This window comes from Peromyscus californicus, unplaced genomic scaffold, assembly GCF_007827085.1.
Source record: "Peromyscus californicus insignis strain IS unplaced genomic scaffold, ASM782708v3 Scaffold_4__1_contigs__length_199733344, whole genome shotgun sequence".
NCBI classification, from domain to species: Eukaryota; Metazoa; Chordata; class Mammalia; order Rodentia; family Cricetidae; genus Peromyscus; species Peromyscus californicus.
In genome coordinates, this window is record NW_026294562.1 from 191,183,921 (window position 1) to 191,199,488 (window position 15,568).

Consider the following 15,568-nt stretch of genomic DNA (forward strand, 5'->3'; position numbering starts at 1 on the left):
CGTTTCTACTGTTGTGAGTTGGTCAGGCCTGGCATGGGCCTTTTCTGGCCCTCTTCCCTTTCATCTATTATGGCATCATCTGGTTTAACATGTTTGTATCATCATAAATGGTTTTCTCACAAATAGTTTCCTGGTTCACATTTGTGGACAAATCCAACAAGACAATTTCATGCCTTGGGACAGGTTCTCTATGATCTTGGATGAAGTCATACTGCCTGTGGCTAGAAAAGTTCCTAAAAAACATTTTTAAACCATCTTGTTTGTGATTCTTAATGCAGGGCCTCAGATTCAAAGCCTGCGGGGAGAAAGTATAAAAGAATTCCACAGGGGAGTGAAGATTCTTGTCAGAACATACTAGAGATGATTCAAGTGATTAAATTCAGCCACCAAAAATTTAAAAACCAACATGCATACACATATGAGCTGTGCATATCCATGCTGGACATTTAGAGTTCACATTATCATTCTCATGGATGGCCAGATACTTTGTTAATATGCTGTTCTCTTGGATTTTTATCTCTTGCTTTCTGCAGATTCCTATTCTTGTGTGTTCCTACAGCATCATTGAGTGCTTAGTCAGAATGAATTACCATTTAACTGGTAAAGGAAATGTGATGATTACTGGGTTTTTTCCTGCTTTTGCTATCTATCCACTCAAAAGAACAATTGATTGGCGGATGACTAATTTTAACAGAGATTTTACGGTTGAGTATGTCTTTTTTTCCATTTATTCATTATCTAAATTTGGCATTCATATGCCTTGGGGAAGTATGCATTCAAATATCATTATTCCTCACTTTGATTCCTAGATCTCTTCTGTGGTGCTGTCTTTTTAGTGACTCATCTTGTGCTTTCAAGGGGAAAATGGGAATTTGAGTTTTATTCATTTTCTTTTCCACAGTAGACACTGGGATTTTCCCCGATATTCCCTGTCGAGCCTCTAACTCCTCAGGATTTGGATGTTTTCAATATTACCTCTACTGCAGATGGATTATATAATAAAAGGATGATAGAGTACTGAGGGGACTCTAGAAGTCTATCTGTGCTCCTATGAGAAAAGATGATACCAGTGAAGTCAGTGACCAGTGATTTCACTGTGTGTGAGTGAAAGTATTATCTGTGTTTGCTGTTGAAGATTTGAGAGCAGGGATGTCAGAATTAGACATTGAGACCAACTTTCTGCTTTAGAAAAGCCTTCATTTGTCTCAGATTCTTTCATCTGACTTCTAATATTTGTATTATCTGATAACTTACAGGCTTATCTGTTTGCTTCATGAACATACAATATATATTTGTTCATTGTTATGAATGTGTTTCTGTGTGCCCCTTAATTGTGATGGGGCCTCTGAGGACTGCTTCTAGTTATTCTCAAAGATGCAAGATTGAGACTTAGTGTCAGGCATGTCTAATTGAGTATATTAGGTCGTGCTAAAGAGAAACAATCATGTATATTGAGGTTTAATAGAAACCAGGTGTGTTTTATCTCTAGCTCACATGCCCATCACTGTAGGTAACCACACAATAAGTATCTGAAAATGAGAAGTGCAGCTTACTCTCAAGTCTGAACTCAACAATGGCAATATGAAAATACATATTCAAGAGTTAGGTTGGAGGTGGTAGGTGGAAAATCATCTAAAATAAACATAGGACTGAGGTTGGATAATTATCTGTATAGCATTACTATGGCTGCTGAAATATGACTGTAGAGGAAGTAATCAATTCAGAAGTAGGAAGAGAAAAAGTGTTCAAGTGTGAAATGTCACTTGATATTTAGGATATCTTAAAAGGATTAGTCTTAAATGAACATACTGAAGGCAGCTAGGGAAATTTAAAAATTAGCATCTAGATAAAATATTCTGTGGAAGAATGTACTGGCTCCAGGGTTCATTGCTTACTTCAAGTAAGGTTACAAAGCTCTATGGTCTACCAGACACTTGACCTTGTATGCAGGAAAGAGACTCTTCTGCTTTACAGCAGATCGTGTCCCTTCCTCCTCTTCTTCTCTGCTCTCTAATCTTAGCAGATCAGTCACCACTGTGTAGCAGCCTAAATCCCTCTTCAGGTTATACATCAGCAACCCCATGCCTGCAAGGGAACTGTAACAATGTGAGCTCTCTGTGGCTGGCTTATCTAATATGTAAATGAAGAGAGTGCTTTGTAAGAATGATTTAATATCTTATGAAATTGGAAATGAAACTAAAATAAACTTGCAATAAAAGCTATAAAAATTAACATGTTTGATTTAGATAACACATTTTCAAATTATACCTTTCTTAGAGAGTGAGGCACATGCAATCTTATGCTTTTCAAGACTCATTACTGCTGCCATGCCTTTGATAAAAATTTTTACATAGGTATGTAATTTGAAAAATGGATTTTTCTGCTTTTCTCCAGTTAAATTTCCTCATGTTCTAATTTTAGCTGCATGATTATAATTATTTTAATTGACATAACTACAAAAGATCAGGAGTTGTGAGGCTAGCATTATTTTCTATTTCACTAGCTTTTGTGTGGTCTAATTTTCTAATTGGATTTTACTTTCTTGTTGTAGAAAGATGGTAAATAAATATTTTATAGGTATAGAATAATGTCTAGTAGGTACAAAACATGTCTACCATCTGATTAAGCATATGAATCTACATAAGCACATGTTTATGCACACTATAGAATCTCTTTTCCTGCAAAGTGGTGACAGTTTCTCTCACTGTGTATGGGAGTGCTTTTTCTTCACACTGCATTTGAACTATGGCTGACTTATTATGTCCAAGTTGCATTGTATCATTTGTGTGCACATTTGTGTATTAGTAACTTCAAACAATTTATATATTGGATGAACCTGTGAAGTCAGATTTTAAGATTTTTTTTTCTAGTTTACTGTGGATATATACCATTTTTCAGTATTTTTCAAATTGAAGGACATAAATATCTGGTTACAGATTATTTGAAAATATTTTACAATGTAAGGTTTATTTTAAATATTTATGATATTTCATTCTGAAGCTGTAAAATAACATGAACTTTTAATTGTACAAAGTCTATTTATCTTTTGTTCATCTTTGGTCATGAATCCCCAATCTAAAATAACAGAAGGAAAAGCATGTTAATTATACTATAGCATTTTCCTTCCAGAATAATAGAGAATCTCAGTAATTGGGTTTTCTCTGGAAAATAAAAAGACTAGGTGAATATCAATTTGTACACTGAGTTACCTTCATCCATTTTATTCAGAAGAATGAATATTTATTGAATCTCTTTTGCTATAGAATGGAAATGATGTGAGCCAGAAACACTTAGCAATCCACACAGGATGTTGATCCTTTCCTACTCTTCCTACTGACCAATCTGTGAATTTAGGCACCATTGTCACACTTCTTAAAGTATTATTATTTATCAGTTATCAAAACTATATTTTTCAGAAATGGCAGATCCTTTCTATTTAATCCTCAATTATTTCCAATGATTGACCTTAATTGTCATAATTCTCAGTAATATTTATACAAGTTCATAAATGTTAAACAACTTTTGAATATATTTATCATCATGACATGAATATCTAGTTATGGGGTAGAGGATGATAATTCATCATCTGTAAAAATGTACAATGATTAAATTATGGAGTTTAATATGTCCTCCTTTCAACTTTAATCATAATAATTATATGTTTTCTGGCAAACCATGTGCTATCAAATCAAATACGTTGCTGGTTATTGTGGTGGTGCACACCTCTAATCTGAACATTTGTGTGGCACAGACAGGTTTTCAAGACAGGCATGGTCTATATAGAAATTTTAAGAAAACCCAAATAAATATTTACATATTTAACAATAGTATTCTTTAACAACTATCTTTCTAGATGCTCTTAAGTACGAGAAACACTTTGTAAGTAGACCTAATAAAACAACACAGTTTGTGAATACATTTCAGTGAAAATTTCATATGTAATACTTTTTGGGCAGGATGTAAACCCCTATTGAGTTGTCTACAGTATCTTGGTTCCCAGAAGAACAAAATGCCAAGCTCCAAGTCTGTGTTCTCACAGTGAAACAGAAACATTGTCCCATATTTTGTATTGATGTGTACATAATACATAGAAACATAAAGGAGTCCTTATTTACATCATCTGAGCTCTATAGATGTTTTTTTTAAATTTTCAAACTAATATGTTTTGTGTAGAAACTGTCTTCTCAAGATTTTGATCATCAGTGCCCATTGGTTGGTATAAAACAAAGTTTCTGGGCCAGAATGCGCATATTTCAAGGGCATTTTGAAATTATTATTTCATGTGGGTGTGTTATTGAAGGCTGCTATATGCATAGTGGACAAACAGTAATTTCTGTAAACACATCAGCTATCTAGAGGTTTAGAAATGCACTAGGTATGTTAAATATAAAGATAGAGTTTATAAAGTATATAAAGATATGATGTCCTTTGACTTCAGAATTTCTCTGTTTAGGTTTTTTGTTCCATGTTACTTGTCTGTTGCTGAAAATGGGGAATTGAAGTCACTCACCATCTCTGTTTTGGGGTTTATCTGTGCTTTTGAATCTAATACTGTTTCATTAAGGTATTTGGGGACTCCTGTGTTTATGTGTACATGATTAGAATTGTAATGCCCTGCTATTGGATTTTTTTCCTTTCATGAGCAGAAAGTATGCTTCACTATTTCTTCTGCATAGGTTTTGTTTGATGTCTTATTTGTCACATCTTAGGATAGTTATGCATGCTAAGTTTTTAGTTGTATTTGCTTGGGATCCTTTTTCCATCCTTTAACTCTAATTTGAGGTCTATCATGGTTCTGAATTTCATTCTTGGAGACAGGAAAAACCCTTGGTATTGTTTTCTGAATCAATCTATTTATGTTGTCTTGTCATAATATTATGAGACCATAAATATTAAGTTATTATTGGATGTTATGTATTACTTCATGCCATTTGTTTGCTTTTAGTTGTTCTATTAGATGTTTATTATTCGGTGTTATTAATTCAGTGAATTGTTAATTGTTTCCTGACATCTTGGACATTATTTTGCCTTTTTTTCAGACCTAATTATTCTATCCCATTTCCTTTTCAAAACTGTTAGTGGTAATAATTTTCTTCAACCTTTTTTATCATGAAGAGTTTACCTTTCCCTCTTACTATGACTGACAGTTTTTCTGTTTATATTAGTCTGGTGGAGCATTGGTGCTGGTTCATGACTTGTAGAACATCCATCCCTTCTGGCTTTCTAGTCTCTACTGAAAGAATCTGCTGCTATTCTGATGGGTCTCCCTTTAAATGTGACTTCATCTTTCTCATTTGAAGTTTTCTGTGTCCTTTTTGGTTCTGGATTTTAGCTGTCATTATTATTTTATAACATTGCAGTTTTTGTGGTCATATATATATTTGGAGTTTTGAAAAATCAAAGAGACTTAACATATCCCTGAAGAACATTGCAACCAAAAGCTAAAGAATGCACATTCTTCTCTGGATTTCATAGGACTCTATGCAAAATAGACCACATATTAAGATAAAAGAAAGTCTATAAAATACAGAAAAATTAAAATCACATCCTGGAATTTTTCAGTCTACCATGGACTACATGAGGATAGAAACAAAAAAATGAAGGAAAACAAATTTATGGAAATTAAGTTACACAAAACTGAATCAAACTTGATTGAAGGAACAAAACAAGAAGGAAATTATAAAATTCTTAGAGTTGAGGAAAATTAAATCACAATATACCAAAATCTATGGGAAAACTTAAAACAGTCATAAGAGGAAAGTTTATGGCACCGTGAATCCACATCAGAAAGTTTGAGAAATCACAAACTAATAACTCGATGAGACACCTGAATCCTTTAAAATACAAGAACAATTAACAACTCATAAAGGTAAGATCAACAAATCAAATGAAGAGTTCATCAAAATCAGGGTAGAAATTAATGACCTAGAAGTAGAAAAATCAATTCAAAGAATGAATGAAACTAAAGATAAAAGATTGACAAAACTTTAGCCAAATAAAGAATAAGATAGATAATCAAAATTAATAAATTTTATAATAATAAAGATATTATTATATATAATAATATCCTAATAATAATCAAAATTAATAAAATTAGAGATGGAAGGGGAGCCATTACAACAGACACTGAGGACATTTGAGCAATCATAAAGAGATGTTTAAAAATATATATATACCTCTAAATTGGATAAGTTTAAAGAAATGTCTAAGTTTCCAGATATACATATTTCCAACAAAAATTAAATCAAGATAACCTTATTAAGTTAAATAGACCCAAAACATCCAGTGATATCAAAATATTAATTAAAAGTCTTCCAAATAAAAAAAGCAAAAAGGCACATGTAGTCAGTGCAAAATTGTACCAGGCTTTCAAAGAGGATCTTACACTAACATATCAAACTATTGCACAAAAAAAGGAAAACAAAGAACATATACTTTATGAAGGCAGTATTACTCTGATTTAAAAAACATATTAAGACCCTACCCAAAGCACAAACAATTATAGATTAATGTCTGATGAACATAGACACAAATAAATTGCTTGAAACCTAGATTCCAGAATATAGCAAAATGGTTATATGGCATAACCTTATTGTCTCATCCAGGAAATGTCAGGCTGGTTGAACATCCCTAAATTAATTAATGTAATCTACCATATGAACAGACTAAAGTACAGGAAAAAATTGTTCATCTGATTAAATGGAGTAAAGGTCTCTGATAAAATCCAACAGCATTTCATGATAGAAGTCCAGAGAAAATAGGTATAAAGAGAATGTACCTCAGCATTACAAAGGTAGTATATAATAAACCCACAGCTAGCATCATAAAAACCAAATGAAAAAACTCAATATGTTTCAATAAATTTCTGAAAAATACAAAGATGTCCATTATCACTGCTTCTATTCAATATAGGACTTGTATTCCTACCAAGAGAAATAAGGGAAATGAAAGAAACAGAGAGGTTACAGATAGGAAAAGAATCAAAGCATCTTTACTTGCAGATGATGTAGTAAAATACAAAAAAAGATCCTGCAGACTGTCTCAGAAATCTATACAGCTGATACAGATATTCACCAGCACAGCAGGATACAAAAACCTCACAGAAAATCTGATGGACAAATGCTAAACATACTGAGTAAGAAATCAAGAAACCAATCCCTCTCAGAATAACTCCCCAAATAAGCATCAGTGGATAAGTGTAACCAAGGGGGTGAAAGACAGATGCAATAAAATCTTTAAGACAATGAAAGATTTTTAAATAAGACACTGTTGTGGTGTTTTCACCAGAGAAGACTGCTCTGACATGGGTTTAAACCAAATGACGTCTTTATTAGCAGGACAGCAACTGCACTGGGTGTTTGGGATCACAGTGTAACCCAAGCCTTTCTCCTGGTGAGCTTTTAAGCACATAAAACATGTTTTGGTGACATACTTTAGTTAATAAGAACAGTTAGCCAGAAGCAGAAATCAAAAAATGCAAGGTTAGTACATTTTTGAGACTTTCCCTGAAAGATAGAGTTGATGGATTAGGCCTTTGTTTTAGTTTTCATAGGTGGTGCTGTGGACTGAGTTTTAGAGTCTGAATGGTACTTCCATCATTCAGCCAGTTGTGCTAACATCTGGGGGCCTAGTAAGGTCTAGGGCTCTGTACCAACAACTGCTGTTAGTAAATAAGTCAATCCATGGAATTATATTGTTTTAGTTTAAGATGTAGGGCCCTGATGTTAATCCAATCAGAATGAAAATTAAAGGCCCAGCCAGTGCTGAGAGTAGAGTAGTTAGCCAGAATAAACAAGACAACAGAGACTGGTCCCAATTATTTCCCCAAATATGGCAAGACATTCCCTAAATACAATTAGCATAGAAACAACATTTTTCCCCCAAGGCCATGAAGTTTTGTTTTTTTTTAATCTCATAAGAAGGCTAAGCCTTTCAAATTTTGTAGGACCATTGCTGCAAGGGAATATAACTGCTGTTTTAATTTAGAAAATGAAACTCTCAATATCTCTAGGTCCTGATCAACACATGTACTTAGTTTAGAAAGCATCAGAAGATGTACACTTAGTCAAACCATTGGTAAATGTCTACCAAGTAATCTCAGAGGCCCACTAATTTTCTTGTTATCCATATGTGTTAACCCATAAGGCAGAATAACAGGCATCAGTGAGCAAAGATAAGGTGAATATTTGTTTCTGGTCAGTAGTCACATTAGCTAATAACTTCCCTATATGTGTCTTCGTTGGTTCCCAGGTCTAGGCCTGCCTGAGGGACATGGGAGTTAGACCATAACCATGTATTCATACCAAACCCAAGTCTCAGGAAGAGGTAGAGGGGTAGGGAGTGGAAGTCTCCAGGGCCAGATGAAACCTTAATTTCAATGTCCATTATCACTGCTTCTATTCAATATAGGACTTGTATACACAATGGAGTATTATTTTGAATCTGGAGACAGTCCATTGGCAGCAGTGTCCGTGGCTTTCACTTTCTTGACCTTTGTGTGGTAGATCCATGATATAATGTCAACTATCTTCATAGCCTCCGTAGTGGAGAGATTCACTCTGTAGAATTCTTTCCAAGTTCGTTTCAATGTCCCTGTGGCCACCTGCCTGACTAGCAGTATCACCAGAATAGAGCAAATGTAAACTGGTGGTGGACTCAAAGGTCAGCGGGGTCTCTCAGATAGTTCAGTGTATAGACTTTAAAGAGAACTAGAGTGCCTGTAGTGACTTGAAAATGAAATGGTTAGTGTTCTCTCAACTGCTGTTATCTGAGCCTGAGATGTAGTGGGGGAAGTCTTCCAAATATAATCTTATGGGTGTGTAGGAGAGGTAAACACCCCCATATGTTGTGCAACAGCCAAAGGAAGGAGACCTATCCATCATTTGGTAAATTCTTTTTTAAAATTTTTTTATTCATTTTTATACTAACCACAGATCCCACTCTCATCCCTCTTCCCCCACACCCATCACATTCCCCCCACCCCCGACTTACACACCATTATCACCTCCAAAGGAGTAAGTCCTCCCATGGGGGGACAGAAAAGCCTGGAACATTCAGTTGAGGCAGGACCATTCACCTCCTCCCTGCATCAAGGGTAAGCAAGGTGTCAAACCATAGGTAATGGGATCCAGATAGCAAGCTAATGTACAAGGGACAGATCCTTATCATACTGCCAGGGACTTCTCAAACAGACCCAGCTACACAACTGCCTCCCATATTGCAGAGGGTCTAGTCTGGTCCCATGCAGACACCATAGCAGTCAATCTAAGTGTGTGAGTTCCTACGACCTTGGTTCAGTTGACTGTGTAGATTTCCCCATCATGATTTTGACCCCCACCCTCCTTGCTCATATAATCCCTCTTCCCTCTCTTTGACTGGACTCCCAGGGCTCTGCCTGGTGCTTGGCTGTGGATCTCTACATTTGCTTCCATCAGTTACTAGATGAAGGCTCTATGATAACAGTTATTGTATTCACCAATCTGATTACCAGGGTTGGCCAGTTCAGGAACCCTCTCCACTATTACTAGTAGTCTAATCTGGGGTTGTCCTTGTGGATTCCTGGGAATTCCCCTAGCACCAGGTTTCTCCCTTACCCCATAATGTCTCCCTCTAACAAGATAATCTAACATCTGAATGTTCATTGCTCTCCTACTCCATCCATCCCCAAGCTCAATGATCCTGTTCCGTCATGTTCTGACCTCCTATCCCCTCATCTCTATTGCCCACCTCATCCTGAGTTTGCTCATGGATATCTCCTCTGTTTCCCTTCCCAAGGTGATCCATGAATCACTTTTAGGGTCCTCCTTTTTTCCTAGCTTCTCTGGAGCTATAGGTTGTAGTCTGATTATCCTTTGCTTTGCAGCTAGTATCCACTTATAAGTGAATACATACAATATTTGTCTTTCTGAGTCTGGGTTACCTCACTCAGGATGATATTTTCTAGGTTCCATACATCTGCCAGAATTCATGGTGTCATTATTTTTCACAGCTGAGTAATACTCCATTGTGTATATACACCATGTTTTCTTTATTCATTCTTTGGTAGAGGGGCATCTAGGTTGCTTCAAGGTTCTGGCTGTTATGAATAATGCTGCTATGAAAATAGCTGAGCAAGTGTCCTTGTGGTATAACTGAGCATCCCTTGGGTATATGCTTAAGAATGATATCATTGGATCTTGAGGTAGATTGATTCCCAATTTTGTGATAAGTCACCATACTTATTTCCAAAGTGCCTTGCTGTGGGATGTCCTGTATGTTGTGAATAAATAAAATGCTGATTGACAAGTAGCCAGGCAGGAAGTATAGGATAGGCAGGACAAACAGGGAAGAGAGGCGGGGAGATGGACATCTGGAGGAGACACCAGTCTGCTATCCAGGTAGCAGCATTAAAGACAGCAGGTAAAGCCATGGAACACATGGCGACATATAGATTAACAGAAATGGGAAGAGTATAAGAGTAAGAGCTAGACAATGGTAGGCCTGAGCTATTGGCCGAGCAGTTTAAATAATATAAGCGTCTGTGTGTTTATTTTATAAGTGGTCTACAGGACTGCTGGGTCATGGCGGGACCCAGAGAGAAAAACTCTAGCTACAGTGGCTCTACAAGTTTGTTCTCCCACCAAAAGTGGAGAAGTCTTCCCTTTGCTCCACATCCTCTCTAATATAAGCTGTTATCACTGTTTTTGATCTTAGCCATTCTGATGATAGCTCACTGTCATTTTGATTTGAATTTCCATGAGGACTAAGGATGTTGAGCAATTCCTTAAATGTCTTTTGGCTATTTGAGATTCTTCTGTTGAAAATTATCTATTTAGATCTGTAGCCCATTTTTCAATTAGATTGTTTGGTATTGTGCTGTCTAGTTTCTTAAGTTCTTTTTGTATTTTAGAGATGAATTGTCTGTCAGATGTGGGATTAATGAAGCTCTTTTCCCATTCTATAGGCTGTGACTTTGTCTAATTTACTGTGTCCTTCACCTAACAGAATCTTCTCAGTTTCAGGAGGTCCCATTTATTAATTGTTGCTCTCAGTGTCTGTGGTACTGGTGTTATATTTAGGAAGTGGTCTTCTGTGCCAATACATACTAGGCTACATTCTAATTTCTGCTCTATCAGGTTCAGTGTAGCTGGATTTTTGTTGAGGTCTTTGATCCACTTGGATTTGAGTTTTGTGTATGGTGGTAGATATGGATCTATTTGCAATCTTCTACATGTTGACATCTAGTTATGCCAGAATCATTTGTTAAAGATGCTTTCTTTTTTTCATGGTACACTTTTAGCTCCTTTGTCAAAAATCAGGTATTCAAAGATGTGTGGTTTAATGTCAGGATCTTCAATTTGATTCCACGTGTCCACGTGTCAGTTTTTATGTCATTGCCAAGCTGTTTATATTAATATAGCTCTATAGTAGAGCTTGAAGTCAGGGATGGTAATGCCTCCAGAAGTTGATTTATTGTAAATGATTTTTAGCTATCCTATATTTTTTTGTGTTTCCATATGAGGTTGAGTATTGTTCTTTCCAAGTCTGTGAAGAATTGTGTTGGGATTTTGATGGGGGATTGCACTGAATCTGTAGATTGCTTTTTATAAGATTGCCATTTTTATTATGTTGGTTCTACCTATCCATGACCATGGGATGGATATCTTTCCATTTTCTGATATCTTCTTCAATTTTTTTCTTCAAGGACTTGAAGTTCTTGTCATACAGGACTTTCACTTGTTTGGTTAGAGTTATGCCAAGGTATTTTATAGTATTTGTGGCTATTGTGAAGGGTGATGTTTCTCTGATTTATTTCTCGGCCTGTTTATCATTTGTATATAGGAGTGCTACTGATTTCTTTTTTAGTGAATCCTTTATCTTACCACATTACTGAAGGTGTTTATTAGTTGTAGGATTCTCTGGTAGAATATTTGGAGTCACTTATGTACACTATCATATCATCTGCAAATAGTGAAAGTTTGACTTCTTCCTTTCCAATTTGTATTCCTTTAACTCTTTTTGTTGTCTTATTGCTCTAGCTAGAACTTCAAGTACTATATTGAATAGATATGGGGAGAGTGGACAGCCTTGTCTTGTTCCTGATTTTAGTGGAATCACTTTGAATTTCTGTCCATTTGGTTTGATGTTGGCTGTCAGCTTGATGTAAATTACCTTTATTATGTTTAGGTATGTTTCTTATATTCCTGATCTCTCCAAGACCTTTATCATGAAGGGGTGTTGGATTTTGTCAAAGGCTTTTTCAGCATCTAATGAGATGATCACATGGTTTTTTCTTTAGGTTTGTTTATATGATTAATTACATTGACAGATTTTTGTATGTTGAACCATCCCTGAATCTCTGGGATGAAGCCTACTTGATCATGGTGGATGATTTTTTGCCTTGTCCTTTATTTGGTTTGCCAGTATTTTACTGAATATTTTTGCATCATTGTTCATGAGGGAGATTGGTCTGTAATTCTCTTTCTTTGTTGCATCTTTGTGTGGTTTGGGTATCAGGGTAACTGTAGCATCAGAGAAAGAGTTTTGCAGTGTTCCTTTTCTTTCTATTGTGTGGAACAATTTGAGAAGTATTGGTATTAACTCTTCTTTGAAATTCTGGTAGAATTCTGTACTGAAACCATCTGGCCCCGAGATTTTTTTTGGTTGAGACACTTTTAATGACTGCTTCTATTCCATAGGGTTCATAAGTCTATTTAAATTATTTATTTGGTCTTGATTTAATTTCAGTATGTGGTACCTATCCAGAATATTGTCCATTTCTTTTAGATTTTCCAATTTTGTGGAATGTAGGTTTTTGAAGTATGACATGATGATTCTCTGGATTTCCTCATTGTCAGTTCTTATGTCTTCTTTTTCATTTCTGACTTTGTTAATTTGAATATTTTCTCTCCGCTTTTTGGTTAGTTTCGATAAGCGTTTGTCTATCTTCTTGATTTTCCCAAAGAACCAACAACTCTTTGTTTCATTGATTCTTTGTACTCTCCTCTTTGTTTCTATTTTATTGATTTCAGCCCTCAATTTGATTATTTTCTGGCATCTACTTCTCCTGGGTGAGTATGCTTCTTTTTGTTCTGGAGCTTTCAGGTATGCTCTTAAGTTGGTAGTGTGAGATTTCTCCAAATTCTTTGTGTACACATTTAGAGCTATGAAATTTCGTCTTAGTACTGCTTTCATAGTGTCCCATAAGTCGGGGTATGTTGTAAATTCAAATTCATTGAATTCTAGGAAGTCTTTACTGTCTTTCTTTATTTATTCCTTGACCTTGGCTGGTGATTCAGTTGAGTATTATTCAGTTTCCATGAGTTTTATGCTTTCTGTAATTTGTGTTGTTGTTGAATTCTAACTTTAAGCCATGGTGGTCTGATAAAATACAGGTTATTCTTATTTTTTACATCTGTTGAGATTTGATTTGTAATCAAATATGTGGTTGATTTTAGAGAAGGTTCCATGGGGTACTGAGAAGAAGTCATATTCTTTTGTGTTTTGAGTGGAAAGTTTTGTAGATATCTATTAAGTCCATTTGAGTCATAATGTCTGTTAGTTCCCTCATTTCTCTGTTAAATTTCTGTCTGGCAGACCTGTCCATTGGTGAGAGTGGGGTGTTGAAATCTCCCACTACTAGTGTGTGGGGTTTGGTGTATGATACAAGCTTTAGCAATATTTCATATATATATATATATATATATATATATATATATATATATATATATATATATATGAATGCCCTTTATTGGGGGCATAAATGTTCAGAATTGAGACTTCATCTTGATGGATTTTTCCTGTGATGAATATGTAATGTCCTTCTCAATCTCTTTTGATTCATTTTAATTTGAAGTCTATTTTGTTAGATATTAAGATAGCTACAGCAGCTTGCCTCTTAAGTCCATTTGTTTGGAAAGTCTTTTCCCAAAGCTTTACTCTGAGATAGTGTCTGTCTTTGAAGTTAAGGTGTGTTTCTTACATGCAGCAGAAGGATGGATCCTGTTTTCATATCCATTCTGCTACCCTGTGTCTTTTTATAGGTAAATTGAGTCCATTGATATTAAGGGATATTAATGACCACTGATTGTTAATTCCTGTTATCCTTTGGTGGTAGTATTGTACGTTTCCCTTCTTTGAGATTTATTGGTGTGGGATTATCTATCACTTGTGTTTTCATGGGTGCATCTAACTTCCTTAGGCTGGATTTTTCCCTCTAGTGCTTTCTGTAGGGCTGAATTTGTGGATAGGTATTGTTTAAATCTGGTTTTATTGTGGAAAAGTTTGTTTACTCCATCTATGGTGATTGAGCATTTTGCTGGGTGTAGTAGTCTTAGCTGACATCTGTGATCTCATAGTGCCTGCATAATATCTATCTAGGACCTTCTGGCTTTCAGAGTCTCCATTGAGGAGTTTGGTGTTATTCTGATGGGTTACTGTTATATATTACTTGGTCTTTTTCCTTTGCAGCTTGTAATATTTTTTCTCTATACTATATGTTTAGTGGTTTGATTATTATACGGAGAGGGGATCTTGGGGGGGGGGGGTTCCAGTCTATTTGGTGTTCTATAAGCTTCTTGTATCTTGATAAGCATTTCCTTCTTTAGGTTGGGAAAGTTTTCTTCTATGATTTTATTAAATATATTCTCTTTCCTTTGAGCTGGTATTCTTCTCCTTCTTCTATCCCTATTAATCTTAGGTTTGTTTTTTTCATGGTGTCCCAGATTTCCTGGACATTTTGTGTTATGACTTTGTTGGCCTTAATGTTTTCTTTGACCAATGAATTTATTTCCTCTTTTGTATGTTCAACACCAGAGATTCTCTCTTCCATCGATTCCATTCTATTTGTTATGCTTGCATTTGTAGTTACTGTTCATTAACTTGGATTTTCCATTTCTAGCATTCCATTGGTTTGTGTCTTCTTTATTGCCTCTGTTTCAGTTTTCAAGTGTTGTTGAACTGTTTCCTTCACCTGTTTGATTGCTTTTTCTTTGTTTGCTTGACTTTCTTTAAGAGATTTATTGATTTCTTCTCATTTCTTTGTTTATCTTTTCCTCAATTTCTTTAAGGAATTTTTTATTTCCTATTTAAAGGCCTATATCATCTTCATAAAGGATTTTAAGATTATTTTTCAGCTGGGTGGTGGTGGCGCATGCCTTTAATCCCAACACTCAGGAGGCAGAGCCAGGCAGATCTCTGTGAGTTCGAGGCCAGCCTGGACTACCAAGTGAGTTCCAGGAAAGGTGCAAAGCTACACAGAGAAACCCTGTCTTGAAAAACAAAAAAAAAAAGATTATTTTTCTTCTGCTTCATTTACATTGGGATGTTCAGGTCTTGCTGTAGTAGAAACACTAGGTTCTGGTGGTGCCATATTGCTCTTTATGTTGTTGAATGTATTCTTGCACTGGCATCTACCCAGTTCCTCCAATCAGTACAAACAGTGTCTGTGTCTCAGGGAGCCACTCTTGGTTCAATCATTACTGGCAGTATTTGTGTCTCAGGAAGCTGCTGGAATCTTGAGTTGATGGGTGGGGTTTGGGTGATGTAGTGGAGTTTGTAGTTTGCAGAGTCCAATGAGGTTGTGGAGGAA

General features: G+C 35.7%; 1 protein-coding gene across 1 annotated transcript in view; it reads left to right on the forward strand.

The window, feature by feature from the left end:
• Positions 1-494: 494 nt before the first annotated feature.
• Positions 495-15,568, forward strand: part of LOC128094428 (vomeronasal type-2 receptor 116-like) — a 32,000-nt gene continuing 16,926 nt past the window's right edge. Inside the window, exon 1 of the mRNA XM_052712807.1 lies at positions 495-709. Within this exon, the coding sequence (XP_052568767.1) occupies positions 495-709 (215 nt within the window). The remainder of the gene's footprint in view (positions 710-15,568) is intronic.